Source organism: Coloeus monedula (genome assembly GCF_965178545.1).
Source record: "Coloeus monedula genome assembly, chromosome: 14".
Classification (NCBI taxonomy): domain Eukaryota; kingdom Metazoa; phylum Chordata; class Aves; order Passeriformes; family Corvidae; genus Coloeus; species Coloeus monedula.
This window is the reverse complement of record NC_138794.1, coordinates 5,030,724-5,050,625: the sequence shown is the minus strand read 5'-3', so window position 1 is coordinate 5,050,625 and position 19,902 is coordinate 5,030,724. Positions and strand designations below refer to the sequence as shown.

General features: G+C 47.3%; 1 protein-coding gene across 1 annotated transcript; it reads left to right on the top strand.

Moving 5' to 3' along the window:
• Nucleotides 1–2,886: 2,886 nt before the first annotated feature.
• On the top strand, nt 2,887–19,357 carry FAH (fumarylacetoacetate hydrolase; the record flags this gene model as incomplete). The annotated part of the gene is made up of 14 exons (XM_082290480.1): nt 2,887–2,982; nt 5,209–5,319; nt 5,906–6,027; nt 7,135–7,184; nt 8,664–8,754; nt 9,277–9,374; nt 9,628–9,680; nt 11,090–11,189; nt 11,879–12,009; nt 12,756–12,831; nt 13,417–13,463; nt 14,459–14,560; nt 15,559–15,676; nt 19,278–19,357. The coding sequence occupies exons 1-14, from the start codon at nt 2,902–2,904 to the stop codon at nt 19,355–19,357; spliced, it is 1,260 nt and encodes a 419-aa protein (XP_082146606.1). The 5' UTR covers nt 2,887–2,901.
• Between the last annotated feature and the right edge of the window lie 545 nt (nt 19,358–19,902).

The following is a 19,902-nucleotide window of genomic DNA, read 5'->3' as shown; positions in this document are numbered from 1 at the left end:
TTCTGGTGGTTTTTTTAGTCTTTTCACCTGTAACTACCAGAGACACTGCAGTTTCCACACCTTGTCTGTTGATTCTGCCCAGGGAGCTCTCCGTGCTTCCTGTGCAGGAGTTTGGGGCATTTGTGACATTGTGACAATGTACCTCAGTTGGGCCAGACCTAAAGGTAAAACAGATGTGGCCGTGAGTAGGCTGTGAAGCCATGTGTGTGATTCTAGGAAATGGTGCTGTGGGTTTGGGATCTCCTGTCTGACAGGCAGGAGTGTTGGAGGAATTGTTCTTGTCTTGTGAGGGTGCTCAGTAAGTTTCTTTCTTCAAGGCTGCCTGTCCTGAGATCGAAGTCTGTGCCTCAACCCTGGTCATCTCCATCACTTAAAGGTGGTTTATGTAGTGCCATGGAAACTTCAGCCAGTGCTGCTTGTCACCAGATCTAACTGTATGCTAATAAAGTAGCACCAGCTCCTCTCCAGGTGGTCCTTATGTGCAGTTGAAGTCTCACTGGGTGACTTGCTGCTGCATTTGTGAAACAAACGTGATTGCACAGCTTTATTTGAAACATTAAATTTTTAATCAAAGCTGGCTCCATTCTTTAAAATTTGGAATGCTCTTTAAAAGCTACGGCTGGCAATTAGTAGATAAAGCACTACATTTAGGATATAAACTGTGCAGCAGAAGGAGCTTTCTGTGGTAGTTACAGAAAGTAATCTGCAAGACTCAATAATAAATGAAGTAGCTTGTGCTTGCAAAAATGGCCTAACCACAATCTACGAAGCACATGGAGTTTATGGTAAAGGAAGGAAGGAATAAATAACTCTTAACTGCCTTATCATGGCTCAGAGATCCTGTATTTCCTCAGAGCATTTGCTAAACTTCCTCTTGCCCAGCTCAGAGCGTGGAAGAGCAGCAGCGTCACCTTTGGTGAGTGTTTGTTTGCTTTCCTCTTTGCTGCTACTTCCATATTCTCTAGTCCTTCTCACTTTGATTCTTCCGTATTTCTGGTTTCTCTTTTCCTAAGCATGTCCTTTTCTCTTTCCTCTTTGCCCTCCTGACCAATGCGCCTTTCACCTGATGGTGATGTTTCTGGGCCAGGCGGAGAGGAGACACCATAGATGTCCCAAGGAGGGTGGGGAAAACCTGTTATGTTTGTGTTTTCTGGTATCTGAAAAAAGAAAAGGTACAGGAAAAGTATTCACATACTCCCTTTACCACCACCAGTTATGAAGCAGCTGCTCCTCTGGCTCTTGATTACACAGTGGGATCCTCACCTGGCAGTGCCCACAGTGCGGCAGAACCACACTGCTTGCACACCTGTCCTTCTCCAAGCAATCTAATAAACCTTCTTTGGCCTGGCTTGTGCAGGGGCTCAGAGTTAATATTGAAGGAGTTTATGGTCCTGTTGTCTAAGCTTACATTTAGACTGGATATCCACCTTTCCGTGACACCTGAGAATTACGTGTCATGTTTATTTGCTTTGGCAGTGGCTCTGCGTTTATCCTGGTGGTTGATCTGCACTTCAATCTGTATTTTGTGTCATCAGTTTGAGGTTAGCAGATTAACCTTTTAATTAACACTAGCACATTCACAGCACTACAAAACGCTTGAGTAAATCTGTCTCCTCACGTTGGACACTGTAATGGAACAGACTTTCAATGTGGTTTTGTTTCAGTTTTGGAATAAGCAGGTTCTATAACCCAGATCCTATAATCTGGCCACAAAACATCTTCACTGTGTTTAAAGCATTTCCAACAGCCGGGGGAAATTTTACAGGAAATCCTCCACAAGTTCATGCTAGGCATTGTGTTGTTTAAATAAGACCCCTTTTTAAACAGCACCTTGTGAGTTTGTGTCTCAGCAAGTGAGCAGCTGTCATAGATGATGCTGTTAGATTATCTTGCACTGAATCCCTGGCTGTACAATTTGCTGCATTTTTTTCTAAGGCCTCTTCTGCCCAAAAAAAAAAAAAAAAAAAAAAAAAAGAGTTGAGCAGCAAACCAATTCTTTGGCTTGGCATTCACAAGTATCTTCCTCTTTTTATTGGAGAGAGGTGGTCTTTGCTATTTAGTTCTAATTTCAAGGATGTTTCCTCATTGGTTTCTACTTTGGAAAATGAGTGACTTTTCTCCTGCAGGTAGGAGAAAGCTGGGACTGGCAGCAGAAGTACCAGCCTCCCTGCTCTTTATGGTTGGCTGCACATGTGTCTTTGGTTTTAACATGGAGAAAATGGAAGGACTTGGTGCGGTGCAGTAGCATTGCAAAACTAAAAACCACACACAGTGCAGTTTCACGTGTGAATTGTGCAACTTCAAGGGCCCCTGAGCTCGTGGTGGGAGAATCAGTGTGGGTGGAATCATTTCACCAGGGCCCTGGCATGTAAGTGACCCCTCTGAAGGTGAACGAGGGCAGTTGCCTCTGTCTTAGAGCTGTTGGATCCTTCACCCACAGCGAGGTTCCCCTGTCATGGGAAGGCCTCGGTTTCGTGTGAGGGTTTGTAAAATCATGGAAGTATTAAGGTTGGAAAAGGCCTCCAAGAACATCAAGCCCTGACCCGGTGCTGCCAAGTCCACCCCTAAATTAAGTGCCACATCTACCCATCTTCTAAATACATCCAGGAGAGGTAACTGTGAGCAGGAAGACCCCATTTCACCAGGGTCACTGCCTGGCTGGGACCAATTAACAGCTGCTGACTCAGGCAAATCTCTGGCATTGATTAACCACTGCCAGGGACCAGGCAGAGGGGTGGGATGGTGGCAGAGCAGCGATTGGTTTGTGTCTGAGGACAGAGGGTGGGATTTGATGCTCCTCTGCTCTGGGTTATGCCACCTGGAGAGGATCTTCTTCCTCGGAGGCACGTAGCACCTGGGAGGTGGGAGCTGTTTGTAAGCACGGACTGCTTGAGGTTCAGCATGTCTTTCATCCGGGTAGACAAGGACTCAGATTTTCCTCTCCAAAATCTCCCCTATGGGGTTTTCTCCACGAAGGAGGAGGTGAGTAACAGCAAACTTTGTTCTTGAGGTGGTGTAATTGTTCAGGGCTATGAGGGAGCAGAATCTGCCAGCACTGTGGGATAAAGGAAGACTTCCCAGCCTGACACACAGGCTTCCTCACTTGGTGGCAAAACTGTGGCTGCCACACTGTCTGTTTCCTTAGGGTGGTTATTTTGATGTCAGCTTCTTTGAAACTGCGTAAGAGAAATCAGAAGTGTTGCTACTGCTGAGAAGTACTTTGGTTAATAAGTACAGTATTTGTTGTTGTGTGGTTTTGACCATTTTTATGACATCATTAGATCTGTGTTTGACCCTTTCACTCCCTACGTGGAGGCATGGTGCATTTCGCACTCAATTTTTTTGTTTTTTAACTCAATCCATTTTCTTTGTGACTGTAATCACACCATGACCCTAAAGAAGCCCCATTAACTACTGCTCTTGGGGAGTTTGTTGGTGGCTGCAAAAGCATTAAAGCAGGACACCAAATGTATGTTTTACCTGGTTTTGCAGCTGACCCATTGTTTTAGTGCTGCCTATGTTTATGCAATGCTGCATTAAACATGTACAAATGTGTCCTGTTTAAAGCTGGGCCCAAAGCCTGCAGGTTGAGCCAGCTCCAGGCCTTCTATTTTATGAGCACATAAGAAAACGTGGCTCAACCTTTCTGCCAAGGAGGTAGCTCCCAATTCCCAATTTTCATGAGAACTGAGCCCAGCTGGGCTGAACCTCACACCTCTGAGTGCCTGATGGGATGGAGCTCCAGAGGTGTGTTCTGGAGAAAGGGGAACAAGCTAAGAGCTGCTTCTCAGAAGGAAAAAGTGGAGAATTTATTTGTCATTGCTTATGGAAACTTCATGATTATCTCCTGGTTTCTACTGCTTATCTGTGTAGATTTAAAAAAAAAAATTAAACCACAAGATTGTGTTTTCTGATGTGGTATTTTCCAAAGATAAAGCTGAGATGGTGCTTAATCTATTCCTAGATGTGCATGCTGTTATCTGGCAAGTTTGGATTATTTTTCTGCCTTCCTCAGTTACTGTTCTCTGAAAAAAAATCTTCACTCGTACCCTATGAAATGACAGGCAAGACTTAGAGAAATTATTTAGGAGAACAATGTTCTGATAGTAGCTGAATGTTTTAATGATTTCAGGCTCAAACAATTGGTGTCATTCCTGACGATCGCAGTTACAGATTAACCTGACGTGACCTTTAGGTTTTTTTCTGCAGGAATGTTTGCTGAATAAATACTTACTACCACTTTTGGAATCTTGTTTGGAAATTAAAGGTTAAAAAATAGGTTTAATAGCATGGATCTTTGAAAATGGTTACCTTGGTGAGCTGCTTTTCAGAGGGGCTGCAATAGTTTGTCTCTGTGTCCTAGAGACAAATAAATGGGGGCTGTGGTGTGTTCTTGCCCTGTGCAGCTGCCGTGGGTCTGTCGGTGCTGCTGCCCCGCCGTCGCCGCCGGCTCCGCACGCGCCCGGGACATGAACAGGAGCTTTGTGTCCTGGGCTGCATCTGTCAGGGGCTGCAGCCACATTCCCCCGTGTGTGTGGGATGCTGATCCTGCAGCCAGGATCCAGCGGGGATCCAGCCTGGGCTTGGCATGCGGGTCCTGGGCTCCTGGCATGGTGTGAGGATGGGTGATGTAGGGCAGCCTCGTCCGATGTGGCACAGAAATGCTGTGCCCGAGCATGATGTGCCGCCTTCCTGGTGTCACCAGAGGAGTCCAGAGCATCCTCAGTCTTTTGGGGAGGAGCTGGGGGTGCAGAAATGCCTGTTTCTCCAATGGCATGCCCAGAGGGATGGGATCCATCCTGCCCATAGCCCCTCCCTGCTTGTAGAAGGAGCAGGAGCGTTTTCCTACTTCACAGCTTGTTCCAGACTTATGAGCTTGCTCTGCAATGCTTGTCACAAATACTTCTGGGGGAAAGAGGGCAGGGAAAGAAACCTCTGCTTGCTGTGCTGTCCTTTCCCCAAAAGGTGGGGATGAGCTCTTTTCCACCCCTCAAGGTCTGCCAGTGCTGCTTTGCCCATGGGTCTGAGCATTTTTCAGCAGCCAGACTCAGACTGGCTCTTGGTGGTCTATTGCTGTGGTACCAGACCTTTGTCCTGGATGGGTTAAACCCTCTGTGGTCACTGTCTTCCTCTATGCCCTCTTTGGGGCATTTTTGGGTACAAGCATAAACTTTTCTTCTCTTCCTCCCATCTCTCGATGCTTTGCAGCCTCGGCACAGGCTTGGGGTAGCAATTGGAGACCAGATTTTGGATCTCAGCGTCATTAAACATCTTTTCAATGGACCAGCTCTTGCCAAACACCAGCACGTCTTTGACCAGGTATTTATCAGAGCCTGTTCTAATCTCCACACGCATTTTAGAAATATTCCGTAAGGGGCTTTAGCAACTTGTGGTGAGATAATGAACATGAACTGGAGATATGTTGTCAGGCGGGTTCTGGTAGAGCAAAAACCATCACAGGTGTCATAGCAAGGAGAGCAGTGGTGTTAGGAGTCCAAAGGTCATTTCCCAGGAAAGTGTCATCAGCCTTTGGCAATGCAGGGGTCTGACATGAAGCCCTAAATGTTAATTCACTCTTGTTTGTGCCTTCAACACTCCACAGATGGGATATTAATGACAGGGAGGTTATGTTAAGGATAAAGGCAAATACAAATGACCTCTGGCTGCAGCTGGTTGAGATACCAAAGCCACCAGGGCCTGCAGTGGTGTGTTAGGATGGGGTGATGCAAACATGTGGCAGGTCCTGCTGCAGAGGGCTTGTGGTGTGTGGATGGGGGTGCAGGCAGCTGCATAACCCTGGCTACAGGCTTCCAACACCAGGATGAAAATGTGGGACATCTTCCTGCATGTGAAGAATAAGCAAAATGTGGTCTTTTCTCTCCCCCCACCTCTGTGTCGCTGTCAGCCCACCCTGAACGCCTTCATGGGGCTGGGCCGGCCAGCGTGGAGTGAAGCCAGGGCTTTCCTGCAGAGGCTGCTGTCAGCTGGAGAGCCCACCCTGAGGGACAACGTGGAGCTGAGGAGAAGGTGAGGGAGCAGAGAGTGGCTGCAGGCACAGTGAGATGTCACCTGTGTCACCTGAGTGACAGGGCACCAAAACCGACTGACGTGGCCACCTGCCTCCTACATGGGAATTAACTGGTGTTTGTGCACATTGAGTGCTTCCTTCTCTTAATTACGTAAAGATTAATCTCTGATTAATCCTGTGACTGCCCGCAGATCCAGGGTGTCACCCTCCACCTGGAAACAGCGAGCTCTGCCCTGGGGTGTGTCCGGACCTGCTGCCTCTGTGGAGGCTGAGTGGGGCTGCCCAGGCGTGGGCTGGGCTGGTCCTCTGACCACGGCCCCTTCACCATGGCCTTCCATGGAGACGCAGCTTCAAGGGTCCCCACCTCTCCCACCTCCCCCTGTGCCTCCCTCCCTGCCTGTCACACCTGGAGCAGCCATGGGGAGACCCCCCCAGTTTGTCCTCAGCAACCACTCGACTTTGCTAAAACTGAGTATGTGGTCACGAGTCAGCTTCAGATTTGGGGCAGTGCAGTGGTGTAGGGGCTGGAGAGGAGGACTGTGCTCTGTGCTGTGCTGGTGGAAAGCGTGTGTGTCCATTAATCCACACCTCTCGTTTGTCCAGAGTGATGCTTTTAACACCCCAAGTGCCTGCCCTGGCAGGAGCTGTTCCTCCCTGTCCTGCCAGGGAGATTGGGAGGATTTAGGCTCCCCTGTGCAGGAGAGAGGTTGAGCTGCTGCTTGCCATATGGATCTTCCCTGAGCAGGGCCAGCAGTTCACATCAGACACCTCAAGAGCCACATGCCATGAACTCATCCTTCCCATGCAGCAGAGGCAGTGGTGTCCTGGGCATGGGCACTGGGGGGTTCTCTGCACCCCTTGGGAATCCAGCCAGCCCCAGGGATGCCCCCTCCCCACTCACGCCCTGACAGCTGCTCCTTTTGGTGTAACCATCCCAGTAACAGCAGCCTGGGCAGTCACCAGCTTTTCTGCAAGGTCTTTTTGCTGCAAGGCTTTGCAAACTAAGTTAAGGAAGGAGCTGGGAGAGCAAGCCAGCCTCTTCCACACTTCTTAAGGGTGGGAGCTGCAAGTTTTCTGAGATCTGAAGGCATCACTTTTCATTTCAGAGCATTTGTACCTCAAGCTTCTGCGACGATGCACCTGCCTGCCCACATCGGTGAGTCCCTCGCAGCCAGGGGCTCCTCAGCACTGCCCTTTGCTCCCACATGGAGCAGCTGCTTTATTTCCAGCCTGCTCAGACAGACAGATCATAGCTGTGACAGGGAATGTGGTTTGCAGCAGCCAGAAGTAGATTATTGTACATAATGAAAGGTAGGTGCTGTCCGTGGCACAAGAATAAAAGCCTGGGGAAGCTCAATAGCAGCCAGAACACTCCTGGATGCAATTTCCACTAAATCAGGGCTGTCTGGTGGTACATAACTCCTGTCATCAGGTTGGCAGCACTGAAGGCCTTTGTGACTAGAGCCAGGCAAGAAACACTTGTTCAGTTTCCAAAAATTTCCCCTTTTGCCATCAGAAAATAATTCAGGGATTGCAGTTTCCAAGGCAGATACTCCAGCACAGCCTTATAAGCAAGCATGAGTTTCCACTCCCAGACCATTACTCTGCATCCCAGATCTTGCCTCCACTCCCATGAGGCCATGGACTGCTTTGGGATTAATATATTCATATAGATACATAAGCATTTTCTGTTTTCAACAGGAGTTTGTATTTGGACCCAAACCAACTTGATCAAAGTCACTTGAGGGCAGAACCTTCACAGGGGCAGGGATGTGAACTCGCCCATTTTCCATCCAAACTCTGTTCTGAGCTGGCTTTTGCCTTCCACGGGGCACAGCCCTGCTTTGGGACAAAGTCTAGCCTGTCCCAGAGGAACCATGAGGAGTCCCCATAGGTGTGATACCTTCCTGAAAATAGTTCCAGGTTGAACATGTCAGAAAATTGCTGGCTCCCGGCTCCCACGAGTGCTGGGAACGGAGCCCTGCCGTGGTGTGACGGAGCTGTATCACACAGACACAATGCATTCAGGATTCCACAGCACTCAGGAGCAGCTCTGTCCTGTGTGTGGTTCCTGCTTCTCCTGAGTGGCTGGATCCTCCTCTGCGAGGCTGGGAATCCAGGGGATACCTTTCTGCTGGATCCTCCTGGCGCTGCTGGATAACTCACTGAGCTCACCAACGAGCAAAATGCAAACGCACCTTCCCAGTTTGAGCTTTCCCCCTCATTGCCTGGGTTTTCCCGTGGATGCGGAGGGTGGGAGCTGTTTGCAGGGATGGCAGCAGAGGGCAGCAGATGCCCTGAGTATCTGCCGAGTCCCTGCGCCGGGTACCGCCGGCAAGAGGAAAAGCAGCGGGAATTGCCTTGTCTCTGGAAAGGGGGCTGCTGCTTTATGTCCTGCGTTTTCCCTCCTCTTCTCTACTGGAGACTCAAGGAAAAAAAAGACATTTTTTGCCTGCATAATTTATAGGTGAACTGTTAATCACCCCTTTATGCTATTAATGACATCCCCCGAGTGCTCTCGCTGTCTCCTCTCCTGCTCTTTTCTTTGCCAGGAGTGTATGATGTGCTTTAGCCCCCGCAGATGAGGGACTTTCCTGCCACTGATCCCTATTTTATGGTTTTTTTCCTCCTGCAGGAGATTACACTGACTTCTATTCTTCACGCCAGCATGCCACAAACGTTGGGATCATGTTCAGGGGGAAGGAGAACGCTCTGATGCCAAACTGGTGGGTGGCTTGGATTATTCTCTAGCGCAGCGATATTTTGCAGGCTTATCTGTACATATATGTGATGTTTTAAAGGTCTGAGTATTTTTTCAGGATCACACTGGTTTCAGTTCACAGCAGCTGAGAATCCATGTTGTCCAGAGTTCAATACCAGAACCCAACCCCACATGTCCCCAGCCTCAGCTGAATCTGCACTGCCCTTCATTACCCCCCACAGCAGTTACTGTGCAGCCGCCCAGTTCAAAGACAAATACACCTTAAAAAAAAAGGTTTTGCTGAGTGACAAGAAAGCAGAGTTTAAGATCCAAGGAATTAATTGGAGAAGTGGCACAGAATGCATTAAGACTGCAACACAGCTCTGGATTACATTTCACTTCCATCCTTGTATCAGTGAGGTGCTGAGGTCTGTGCCCATCTATACAGAGCTCCCTCTCCTTGTACCTCACACTCCCTTGGTGCTTCCACCCCAAAAAGCTGCTCTGGCACACAGCTAACCCAGGCACTGTGGTGCTCTTTCTCAAGGCTGCACCTCCCTGTGGGTTATCACGGCCGGGCATCGTCTGTTGTGGTGTCTGGGACGCCCATCCGGAGACCTGTGGGGCAAACGAAACCTGACAATGGTGAGTCTGTGGGAGGATTTTAATGTGGATTGTTACTTACTTTGGTTTTTAATTTTACTCCACATCATAAATTAGTGAAGTGGAAGGGTCTGGGATTCCTTGCCTAAAGCCCAGCCTGGGGTCAGGGCAAGAGAAAGCCCTGGTTTACGCCCATTTTCTGTACCATGCCAAGCAGCACCAGCTGCTGTTTCTGCTGGACATCTATTTTCCTACCTGTGCCCCTGATGTAAAATATTCTTTCTTCTACCCCCAGATAAACCTCCAGTGTTTGGTGCTTGTAAACGTCTGGATATCGAGTTAGAAATGGTGAGTGGGTCTTTTTTTTTTTCTCCTTATGACTTGAAAAACATTAAAATAGAAACGGGGAAGAAAGGGTGGGTTTAGCTTCTTCTAAACAGAACGTCCCATAGGGTCCATTGCTGTGTTCCTCTCTGAGCTGTCAGTGCTACAGGCAGTAAAGATTTCTGTGGAGCAAACCTTCCCTTTGGATGAGGAGCAGGGTGCCTTAGCACATTGGGAGGTTTGCTCATGCAGCTCTCAGGCTGGAAAAAGCTCACCTGGCCAAAGCTGAGCACCCGTGGTGCAGTCAGGCAGCAGAATTCTTTCCATCAGCCACCACAGCCTGTTTCCTGGTTAGCAGTTACCTCTGCACTGCAGCCAGGATCTTTCAGTGGACAGCTGGGGGTTTGGAAGTACAGGCTGTCTGCACCTTGAGCTAGAGCAGAGGAAGCCCTGAGTTCTTGGGAGTGGGATTCAAATTCTCATTCTCCTGCCTGGAAAGCTGAAACCTGTGCTGTGGGTGTTGTAAAAAAACATGTTGGGAAGGCACATCATGCCGTGGCTTAGTGTGATCCAGAAGGGGGAGTTTCATAGGATTGTTCATTAAGATTTATATCATTTTAATGGCTTATATAATTTTTTAATGATTTATTCCCAATCTTTCCCCTTTAAAAAAAAAGAAGTGGAAGAAGTGTATTATTGATGAAAATGGTTATAAAAATGAAGTGAAAGTCTTTAATGCTCTGTGCTTTGCCAATCAGTGCTATAAGGGGGGGATAAAGTCCCATAAAGTGGGGTTCCTGTGGTGCTGCCATAGCTCTGCTTCATAGCTCTGCTTCCCAGCCTGAGCTCTACTGCTGCCTGCTGTGAAAGAAAAAGGAAAAACTTCCACATTGTAGACAGAAAGAGACAGCTGAGATTCCTTGTGGAATCCTCTGCATGTGCAGTTTGTAGATTCTTAATGGAGCTGGTGCAGGCACCCAGTTCATGGCCTGCTTTACTTGGTTGGGCACATTTCTCCACCTGCCTGTTCTTCCCCACTGTCTCACCAGGCTCCAGCCACATTCAGTATCCCCTTGGATGACTTTAAACTCCTTCCCATTCATTGCCTGCAGCAATCAGTCCCTTCAGTGGGCAAACCTGTCCTGAATCCAGACTGTAATTAGGAGGGAACATTTCTCCTCCTGCATTTTGACAACATCGTGTCCTTGTTTAATGTCTGTCTCTTAGCAACACAGAGCTCTTAAGTAATTCAAGCCTGCCAGCTTCACGGAGGGGAAGAAAAGGGGAGTAGGCCATGGGTTTTGTCCAAATGTGTGTGGGAAATGGTGCAAAACCCATCCTGCCTAGCCTCTGTTGCTGCTGTCTGTAACTCTCTGAGCAGTAAAGATTTTTAAGTTCAAAAACATAATCAACATGTTGCTTTTTGATTTCAGGCATTCTTTGTAGGCCCTGGAAACAAGTATGGGGAGCCCATTCCCATCAGCAGAGCCCAGGAGCACATCTTTGGGATGGTCCTGATGAACGACTGGAGCGGTAACCGGTGCTGTGGGGATCTGCCTGGAGAGGGGGTTACAGCACCATGGGAAGCCCTGGAGAGGGATAAATTCCATATTTTAGTAGTAGAACGCTGATCCCTGAAACCACTGGGTACAATTGAAAGGGATGAAAATAAAGTGTTGCCTGTATTTTTCAGTGCCTGTGTCAATCTGGCTTTGATCAATTAGCAGAACCAGGAATTTCTGCCTAATGAAGATTTATTTACATATGGAAGAGCTAATATCAGTCTAGTTTCTTCTGGGCAGGGATGGAGGAGTCCTAAGAATGGTGATACCAAGGATGGTGATTGATTTCAGTGTCAGGAAAAGGATTTGGCAATCACAAATCCCTCAGTCTCTGCAAGGACTTAACTTGTTGAAATTCTCCCTATGAGTGGCAAAGACAAGAAGCTGGGTATAAAAGCATTAATTAAACTGGGGGTAAAAATACTGGTTAAATAGGGCCTGGTTTGTTTTACTTATTGCGGGTTTGTCTTCCTAATCTATCTGATGTAAGAAAATTGGGTTGAAGCTTCGAAATGGATGGATTTAAATTAAGATTTGGGCACAACAGCTGGAAAAGGGCGGGGATAACATTTTAATTTCATGTTACTGCTTCATGGGTCTGATGGATGTGCAATTCCTAGGATATATTTACCTGCATTGCTTTGGATGTTCTCTTCCCAGCCCGTGACATCCAGAAGTGGGAATATGTTCCTCTGGGTCCTTTCCTGAGCAAGAGCCTTGGCACAACCATCTCTCCGTGGGTTGTCACCATGGAAGCTCTCATGCCATTTGTGTTGCCAAACCCTGTCCAGGTCAGCAAGGGAAAGGGCTGAAGTAAAGGAAAAGCAGTGCTGGGAAAATGTCAGCAGAGCTGGAAGATCCCATCAGTAGAAATCACTGAGCTGTATCCATGCCAAGGATTGTCTCCATGGAATTTACAGTTGTGATTCTGCTTCTGAGCAGACGAAGGCCTCTGAGTTCAAGTGCTCATTGGTGTCACTGGCCCTGGCACATGGTGTGCTGTCATCCTGCTTGAGCAGGACAGAAAAATCATCTCTAAAACACCTGGAAAATAAACTAATCAGAGCTTCTTCTGGGTCTCTGGTAGCACTTAGCAGCCAGCAAGTGGTGGAGAGAGGGTGGAGTCAAGCCAGAATATTTTGTTCAAGCATTTCCAGTTGTCTACATTATGTAGGTGGTTAAAACTGGAAAAGATAACAGAGTCTTGCAGAGACCTCACTATCTTTTCTGTGCAGGCACAGAGCAAAGGTGTGCTGGCACTCCCTTTGTGTTGGATTAACATCCACGCTGAAATGATGGACATGGCTTTTGCAAACCTTGTGCAGAAAAAGGAATTGGATTATATGGGTATCATATCTGTTCAGGAAGAACTTCAAAAGTGTCTGCATGAGACCAAACACTGATAATCTGAGCAGTAGGAAGGGTGAAGTGAATGGGTTGTGCAGCACAGGCTGGGTACACAAATACTCACTGGAATGGCTTGTGGATTTTTTCCTTTCTTTTAGTTCAGACTATGATGTGTTTTATGTGCTCCTAGGATCCTAAGCCGCTGCCCTACCTTCAGGATAAAGAGCCCTACACTTTCGACATCAAGCTCTTTGTTGCTATTAAAGGTAGGGCAAAGCTGAGTGGGTTGCAAAGCTGAAATTGCCAATTAAATATTGTGGCACCACCACACCTTTCAGGCGCTTTGCTCTGGGCTCTGCACTCCTTCTTCTCCCTCTTTGCCCAGATTGCCTCTGTCACAGAAAGAGGCAGAGCTCCTCCTGCTCCCTGCTGTGCCAAGCAGGGAATGCCCCCCAGGTGGTCAGCTCCCCTTGAGGAGGGTCCCTGAGGGGTCTCATTGCATCAGCAGGGGTCATCAGGGTGTGGAATAAGCAGGTTTGTGTGGGATCCAGATATTAACCCAGCTCAGCCCCAACCTTATGGCCCTGCTGACCACTAGGTCCAGGTGTTTTTCCTATAGGAGAGCAGAGAGTAGGAAATGGGCAGCTTGATGCTACTGCAGTGCAATCCCCACACTTGTTCTCTATGAAATCCTGGTCTTCATAGCAATAAAAAATGTTATTACTGGTTTCTCACTAGTGATTACAATGATAAAAGAAGTTTCCATCCATCTGTAAAATAAAAAGACTCCAACATCATTCATCCAACACAAACAAATTGCTTCTTTCTTTCTTATTCTTTATTTTCTGCAGGAGAAGGAATGAGCACACCAACTACTGTATGCAGATCCAATTTCAAGGTAAGACTCCAGTATCTTTTGTTTATTTGCAATCTTGCTGATGCCATCAGCTCCAGCCCTAGGCAATTTCAAACACTGCTCTTTGCATTAGAGTCATAGAACAGAATCACTGAACCACTGAGGTTGGAAAAGATCTCCAAGATCATCGAGTCCGAATGTTAACCCAGCACCGCCAAGCCCACGACTAAACCATGTCCCTCACATCCCCACAGCTTTTGAACACTTCCAGGGATGGTGAATCCACCACTTCCATGGGTAGCCTGTTCCAGTGCAGCTGAAGGTCAGATCTGAGTCTGCATAGGAGACAGAGGGGGAAAAAATTGGAAGATGGTGATAGTTCCCCCCTGTGAGGTGGAAACACCTGAATGCTCGATGAGGGGGGCACCTCTTCCTGCTGCTGGGTTTGGGGTGCTCAGAGCATCCTTAGTTCTGTGCCCATTTGGTGGGGAGCTGTGAGGACAGAGGACTACAGGAAGAGGGAAATGCCTCTTGCAGTACAGCTCTGCAGCCACAGCTCTAATTTAGATGCCCCTCACTGCTGCCAGCCTGGGTCTGCCCCATCCCCTCTGTGGGCAGCGTGGTGGCTCTGCCTCCACCCCCTGATTGAAGCCAGGAGATTTATATGCCAGCTGCAGCAATTCTCAATCAATTTCATATTCACATTTGGCTCTTTGCATGGTAATTACCTTAATCAGTAAATCAGTAGTCAGCAAATCAGTAATAAGTAGATTTTCCTATAAGGCTGTTAAAATACTGGGTGTAATCATGGAGCCTGGGTCAGCAGTACTGGCCTTAGAGAGGAAGAAGAGGGAAAATGACATCCAGCTGAAATAAGAAAAATTTAAAGGGATTTTTAAATTGCATGTTAAAGTGTGGATTTTATGAAAGCCATAGGCCAGGCCACATGATTCCATTCTGCACAGCCTAATGGCCCACCAGAGAGGTTCATCCTTTGTTGCCTCCTTGCTTCAGCCTCCTCTTCCTCCTTCCTCCAGCACATGTACTGGACCATGAAACAGCAGCTGGCTCATCATTCCATCAATGGCTGCAACCTCAGACCTGGAGACCTCCTGGCCTCTGGCACCATCAGTGGACCTGTAAGTGTTGAAACAATGACAGCCACTGGTCAGCAACTCGAAACCAACTGAGCAGGGCTTGGGTCTAAGCCCTGCCTGACCTGAGCACCACAAAACCATTTGCAGTTCTTTCCCTGGCATGCTGGGCTGCTGCTTTGGTAGCCCCAAAATCACCCTGAGAAGTGGTTTGGTTTGGGTAGGGTTTTTGTTTGGCTGGTTTTTCATGTGGTTGAGTTTTGGGGTTTTGATCTCTCCTACTTCTTTCCCTAAGAACTATTTTCCAACAAATGCAGATTAACTTCTGTGTGGAAGCATCCTCCCAATCCATTTACCCTCTATGTAGTGCAGCTTTGTATTTCTGAAAAAAATGTGAAAGGTGCCTGGGTATAACTTTTAGTTTCTGCAATGAAGTTGGAGCCAGCTTCACAAGCTGTTACTCCCCTTGAGCTGCCATATGGACAGTGGCTGCAATATATGGCACTTTCTGGAACACCAAATACAAATCCTGTACACGCTGTTGCAAAGACAGCCTCAGGTAAGCTGTTTGCAAGCTGGGCTGCCTGTACTTCTCTTTTGAGCATTTCTGAGGTGCTTTTTGAATCTTCAAATTATTGTACTGCAGAATGACATTAAAGACTCACAAACACTCACCAGCTTTTTGTTCTTTTGAAGAACAAAATGTAATTAAAAATCTTAAACGTGACAACATAAAAGCACTGGATTTGTAGAAGTTTCCTCCACTTGCTTCCATTCTTGCTGTGGCAGACCCAAACTGCTTTAACAGGTTGAACACTGTGTTAAATACACCAGATAACAGCTGTAAGCACCACTGCTAAGAGCCAGCCAGCAATTAAAATGCAAAGTCAGGAAAAGGACCCAATGTATCAATGAATTGAATCAACAGCAAAACTCTGTTCTGTAGAGGTAACATACTTGTATGTCTGCTCCCAGCAGCAAGAAGCTGAACAGCAGGAAAGATACTAAAAAATTGTTTATTTGTTTATGAACTCTTGCTGCAGGAGCCAGAGAGCTTTGGCTCTATGCTGGAGCTGTCCTGGAATGGAACAAAAGAAATCCCCCTTGGCAGTGGACAGTCTCGTAAATTCCTGCAGGATGGAGACGAAGTAATTCTGACAGGTAATGGCTGGATAACTGCTCTTACACTGCAGCAAGGACACATTTCCATAGGTTGATCCCAGCAGGACAGGCACCTGGTGTGGAGCTGGGCTACTCTATACATACCTGCTATGCAAGCACAGTTGTTTCCATCCTACCTGTCAGTAGGCTAAAGAAGGTGGATGGAAATTTCCCTGCCATAAATGCTTTCTAGATGAGATTATTTGCTTTGCTAAGTCCTTAATGCTCTTGCTATGCCACTGTGTGAGCACCAAGGAGATGATGGAGGTAGGTTTGCCTTTATGGGCAAAAATACCCTGGGACTAGGAGCAGTTGATGTATTGCTTCCACCCCAGTCCAAGTTCGCATGTGGAGCAGAGCTTGGCAAATGCTGAAAAAAGTTATTTTTCAAATAATATTTCATTTGTAACCTAGGCATATTCAATGGAGTGTGTTGCAAATGAAGTATGTGGGAAACAGCATGAAGCCTGCTGGAACAGCTGCCCAGCTCCCCTCTGAAAAGGGCTCTGCTTGAGAGCTGTTTCATGCTGAGACATGTTTTAGCTTTCATCTTGATAATCTAAGGATTTTATGAATTAAAATCTACCACAGTGTTTTGTGTCTAAATCCCACTCCTGCTTCTTCTTAACCCAAAGCCTAGTGCAAAACAAATCTATTTTTTCCTTTCCTCTCATCTTTGTGGCAGCAAATATTTGGCAAGAACAGCCATGAGAAACTTTTGGTTCAAGCCTGCAGTGTCTTTGCTATGTCATCTACTGAGATTTTAGGGAATGTCCTGTGGGATGTTGTGCGTCACCAGCTGAGGCCCAGCCAGTGCCACACCTGGCTCTGAGCAGCTCCATCCTGCTGATGTGATCAGAGATACCTGCACAGGAACAAATGGCTCAAGCGATGGGAAAACACTTCACAGGCGTGGCTGAGGGCAGAGAAAATGCGAGTGACGAACACCCGGGCAGCTGCCTCACGGTGTGGTGCTCATATGTGCCTATGTACCTGCTCAATCCAGCCAGGACTCTCAGGATTTTTGACAAAACAGTTTCAAATTATGATCTTTTTTTTTTTTTTTTTTTCTGAAAAAAATTTAACAAAAGCCAAGAATTTTCTGTGGTAAAAAAAAAAAGAAAGTAATGTATGTATTCCAGTGCCCTGGCAGTGACTCCTTAGTGGTTTTGGTGGTGCTACAGCCAGAGGCCCTGTGGGTCCTGCCTGGCAGCCCATCCAATAGCCTTGAAAATCGTGTTCCTGTGAGGTGCTGCCAGTTTGACAGAGGAAGATGCTGACACAACTGGAGATTGAGAGGTACTGGAGAGAGCCATAAGTGATGAACCCGAGGATTCCCAAGTGCCTCTGACATCCTTCAGCCTCCCAGCAGCCCAGTGACTGCTCATGCTGCAACGTGGAGACATCTGACAGTGCTCTCTACAGGCTCCCCATATACCCAGGGACACTCCCCTGGCAATTCAGAGTGCCACACTGCCCTCCAGAGTCGCCAATCTCCCTCCAGTAACTACGCCAGGAGCCCTAAATTAGGGTACAGTGATGAACATCCCTGTGGAGTTGCACCCTGATATCCCTATTGGCAAGGAGCACCTCACAATTTGGGGGCTGCTGGCATGGGGAGCCAGCTCAAGAAAAAATGGGACCAGTGCCTGAGCCATATTGTTCTTCACACGCAGGACAAGCTATGTTAATTAATTAAATACTTTGAATCCTGAATGTCTTTAACCTTTAAAGATGGCATGGTGGCATTGCTGCAGAGCTGGGTGAAGGCAGTGAGACAGTCCCATGTTCATTGATCTGCTGGGCTGTTTTACACCAGCACAGTTTGTGGCTGTGCACGCCAGGGCATTGCAAGGAGCCCAGTGCTGCTGGGGCACTCTGGGAGCTGCTCCTATTTAGTGATGCACAGCAGGCCCAGTGCCTTAAGGCACCCTTGGGGCAGGGCTGGTGCTATTCCATCCTCTCCCAAGGCGCTGCCATAAGCTCCTGCCAAGTGCTCAACACATCATTTCTAGTTTCCTGTTTCAGCTTTGTATTCTTACGCCCCATGTGGGACCTATTTCAGAGACCTAACGCATAAAATGAGAGAAATATATTTCTCCCAAGGAGTGTCTCAGGGAGGGAGCATTTCAGGGGAAGAGCTGCTCCTGGTGTTGGCAGTTGCCTGCAAAACCCTCTCAGTAACTCCTTGGCACACACAGAGCTCAGGCCAGGGCTGCTGGCAGCACAGGGCTCGCTTTGTTCAGTGTGCTGCTCCTTGGTGCTGCTCTAAATTGTGCCTGACAGCAGGGATAACCAAACTGGACTGAAATAATCAGCTGCTGCCCAAAGGAAAGCTGGCAGTGAAGCCTAATGAGTCAAATGGAAGCTGAGCTGAGCCTTACAGTGCCTTACTTATGGATGAGGATTACCTGGCAGTCACCAGGACAGTGTCGGTGGCACCACTGTCCTTGGAAAACTTCATTTCAGCCTGGCTGTGAGAGCTGCACTGTGGGTTAGAGCTGGCAGGGTCTCTCTTTGTGCTGCAGTAACTTTGGCTGCCCTGCAGCCTGAGCCCACCCTTTCTCTTCCTCAGAGAAGGTTTCCACTGATCTGTGCTAAGGGTGGGAATTAGGGTCTGTTCTCTTGAGCTACTTCTTAGCTTCTTGAAGGCAGCTGGTTTTTATCACATGCAGGTGATTTTTCATCAGGAAAATCCATCTCTAGCTATGAAACCAGTCCTTAAAATGCAGCATATGCCACTTGTCCTTCCTTTGATCAGCTGCTGTAGCAGAAGGCTACAGTAGGTCTCCTCAGCTGTTTCTTCCCAGAATAGACTTCCCAGACAGGCCAGAAGGCCCTGGCTGTGTCCCTCCCCTGCTCTGCCTGCAGCTTTGCTGGTGGCTGCTGTTTGTGGAGCAGCTTGGCTGGCCCATGGCAGCACGAGGAGCTGCAGCATCCCTGTCCCAGCGTCATCTCCTCCACCACACAGGAGCAGGGAGAGATGGAGTTGTCCTGTAGTCAGAGATGCTGTCACAGCCCCGTGAGTTCTGCAGCAGCAGCCAGCAGACCTTCCACACCCTCTTATATAACAGAGGATTAATGAGAACTTGGAGTCAGATGCAGAATTTCTCATGGAACTAAACCACTTGACTTTAGTAAGCAAAACAACTTCTGCAAGGGTAGGTCCTGCTGTCTGAGGGGTTTAATGACTGCCTCTCTGGCTGTCAGCATCCTGATATCCCAAGAGCAGCCCTGATGCTGCAGAAAGAGAATCCAGATTTAGTTGATTAATTGCAGGCCTGGGCCAGGCAGTGAATCAGTTTGCCAGGTAAGATTGATGGTGCTGCAGGTTAGGTTTGAAAACAGAAATATTGCAGGCACATCTTGTTTGTTCTTTGATCAGTTCACTGAACTTGCATACTGCTGTGTTTAACAGCTTGTGCTTCCTTTTTTCTCATATTCCTGGGCTACTTGAACTCTTCCAGGTGTTCTCTTTTTTTTACCCATCATTGCATTTCTTAAATGTTTTCACTTGGTTTTGGTCTCTTTATGCCTTTATTCACTTTTATTCCTGGTAAAATCCTTACAGAACAAGCTGTGTGTTGTTTTCTGTCCCTAGGTTACTGCCAGGGCAACGGCTTCCGCGTGGGATTTGGCCAGTGCTCGGGAAAAATCCTTCCAGCCCTGTCGAATCCATGAGGACTGGAATAATCTAACATCCAAGGAGGAACCCTCCTCCCAGCTCTACCGGTCATTGTGCTTTATTCAGGTTTATTATTTTTATATGAGTGATTGGAATCTTACTATTTTTAATTATCAATAAATATCTGAAAGGTGAATGTGGCTCTCTGGTGTGATAAGAAAAGGATTTTTCAATGCTAGCTTAAAATTCTCAGAATATGAATAAGATGATTGAAATGGAAAGTGATATTCTTAACTCTTCTACCATATTAATGTTTTTTTCATAATTATAAAAAGAGGCTTTCAAGTAAGCTTAAATATTCAGAGTACTAGGCTGATGATAAGAGCTGAGATTCCATGCTGACTTCCTTTTTCCACAGTGTTAATATGCTGGAGGTGAAATCCTGAAGGCGAGTTGCATATGGATATTAAAACTTGTAGACCTTCCTGAGTAAGAGTTACATTACTGTGCCCTAAAATAATTTCCAACAAAGCAATTTGGGAATGTGATAATCGACACAACTGAAGGCAACAGGCAGGAGGTCCCTGCTCCTCCTGCCCTT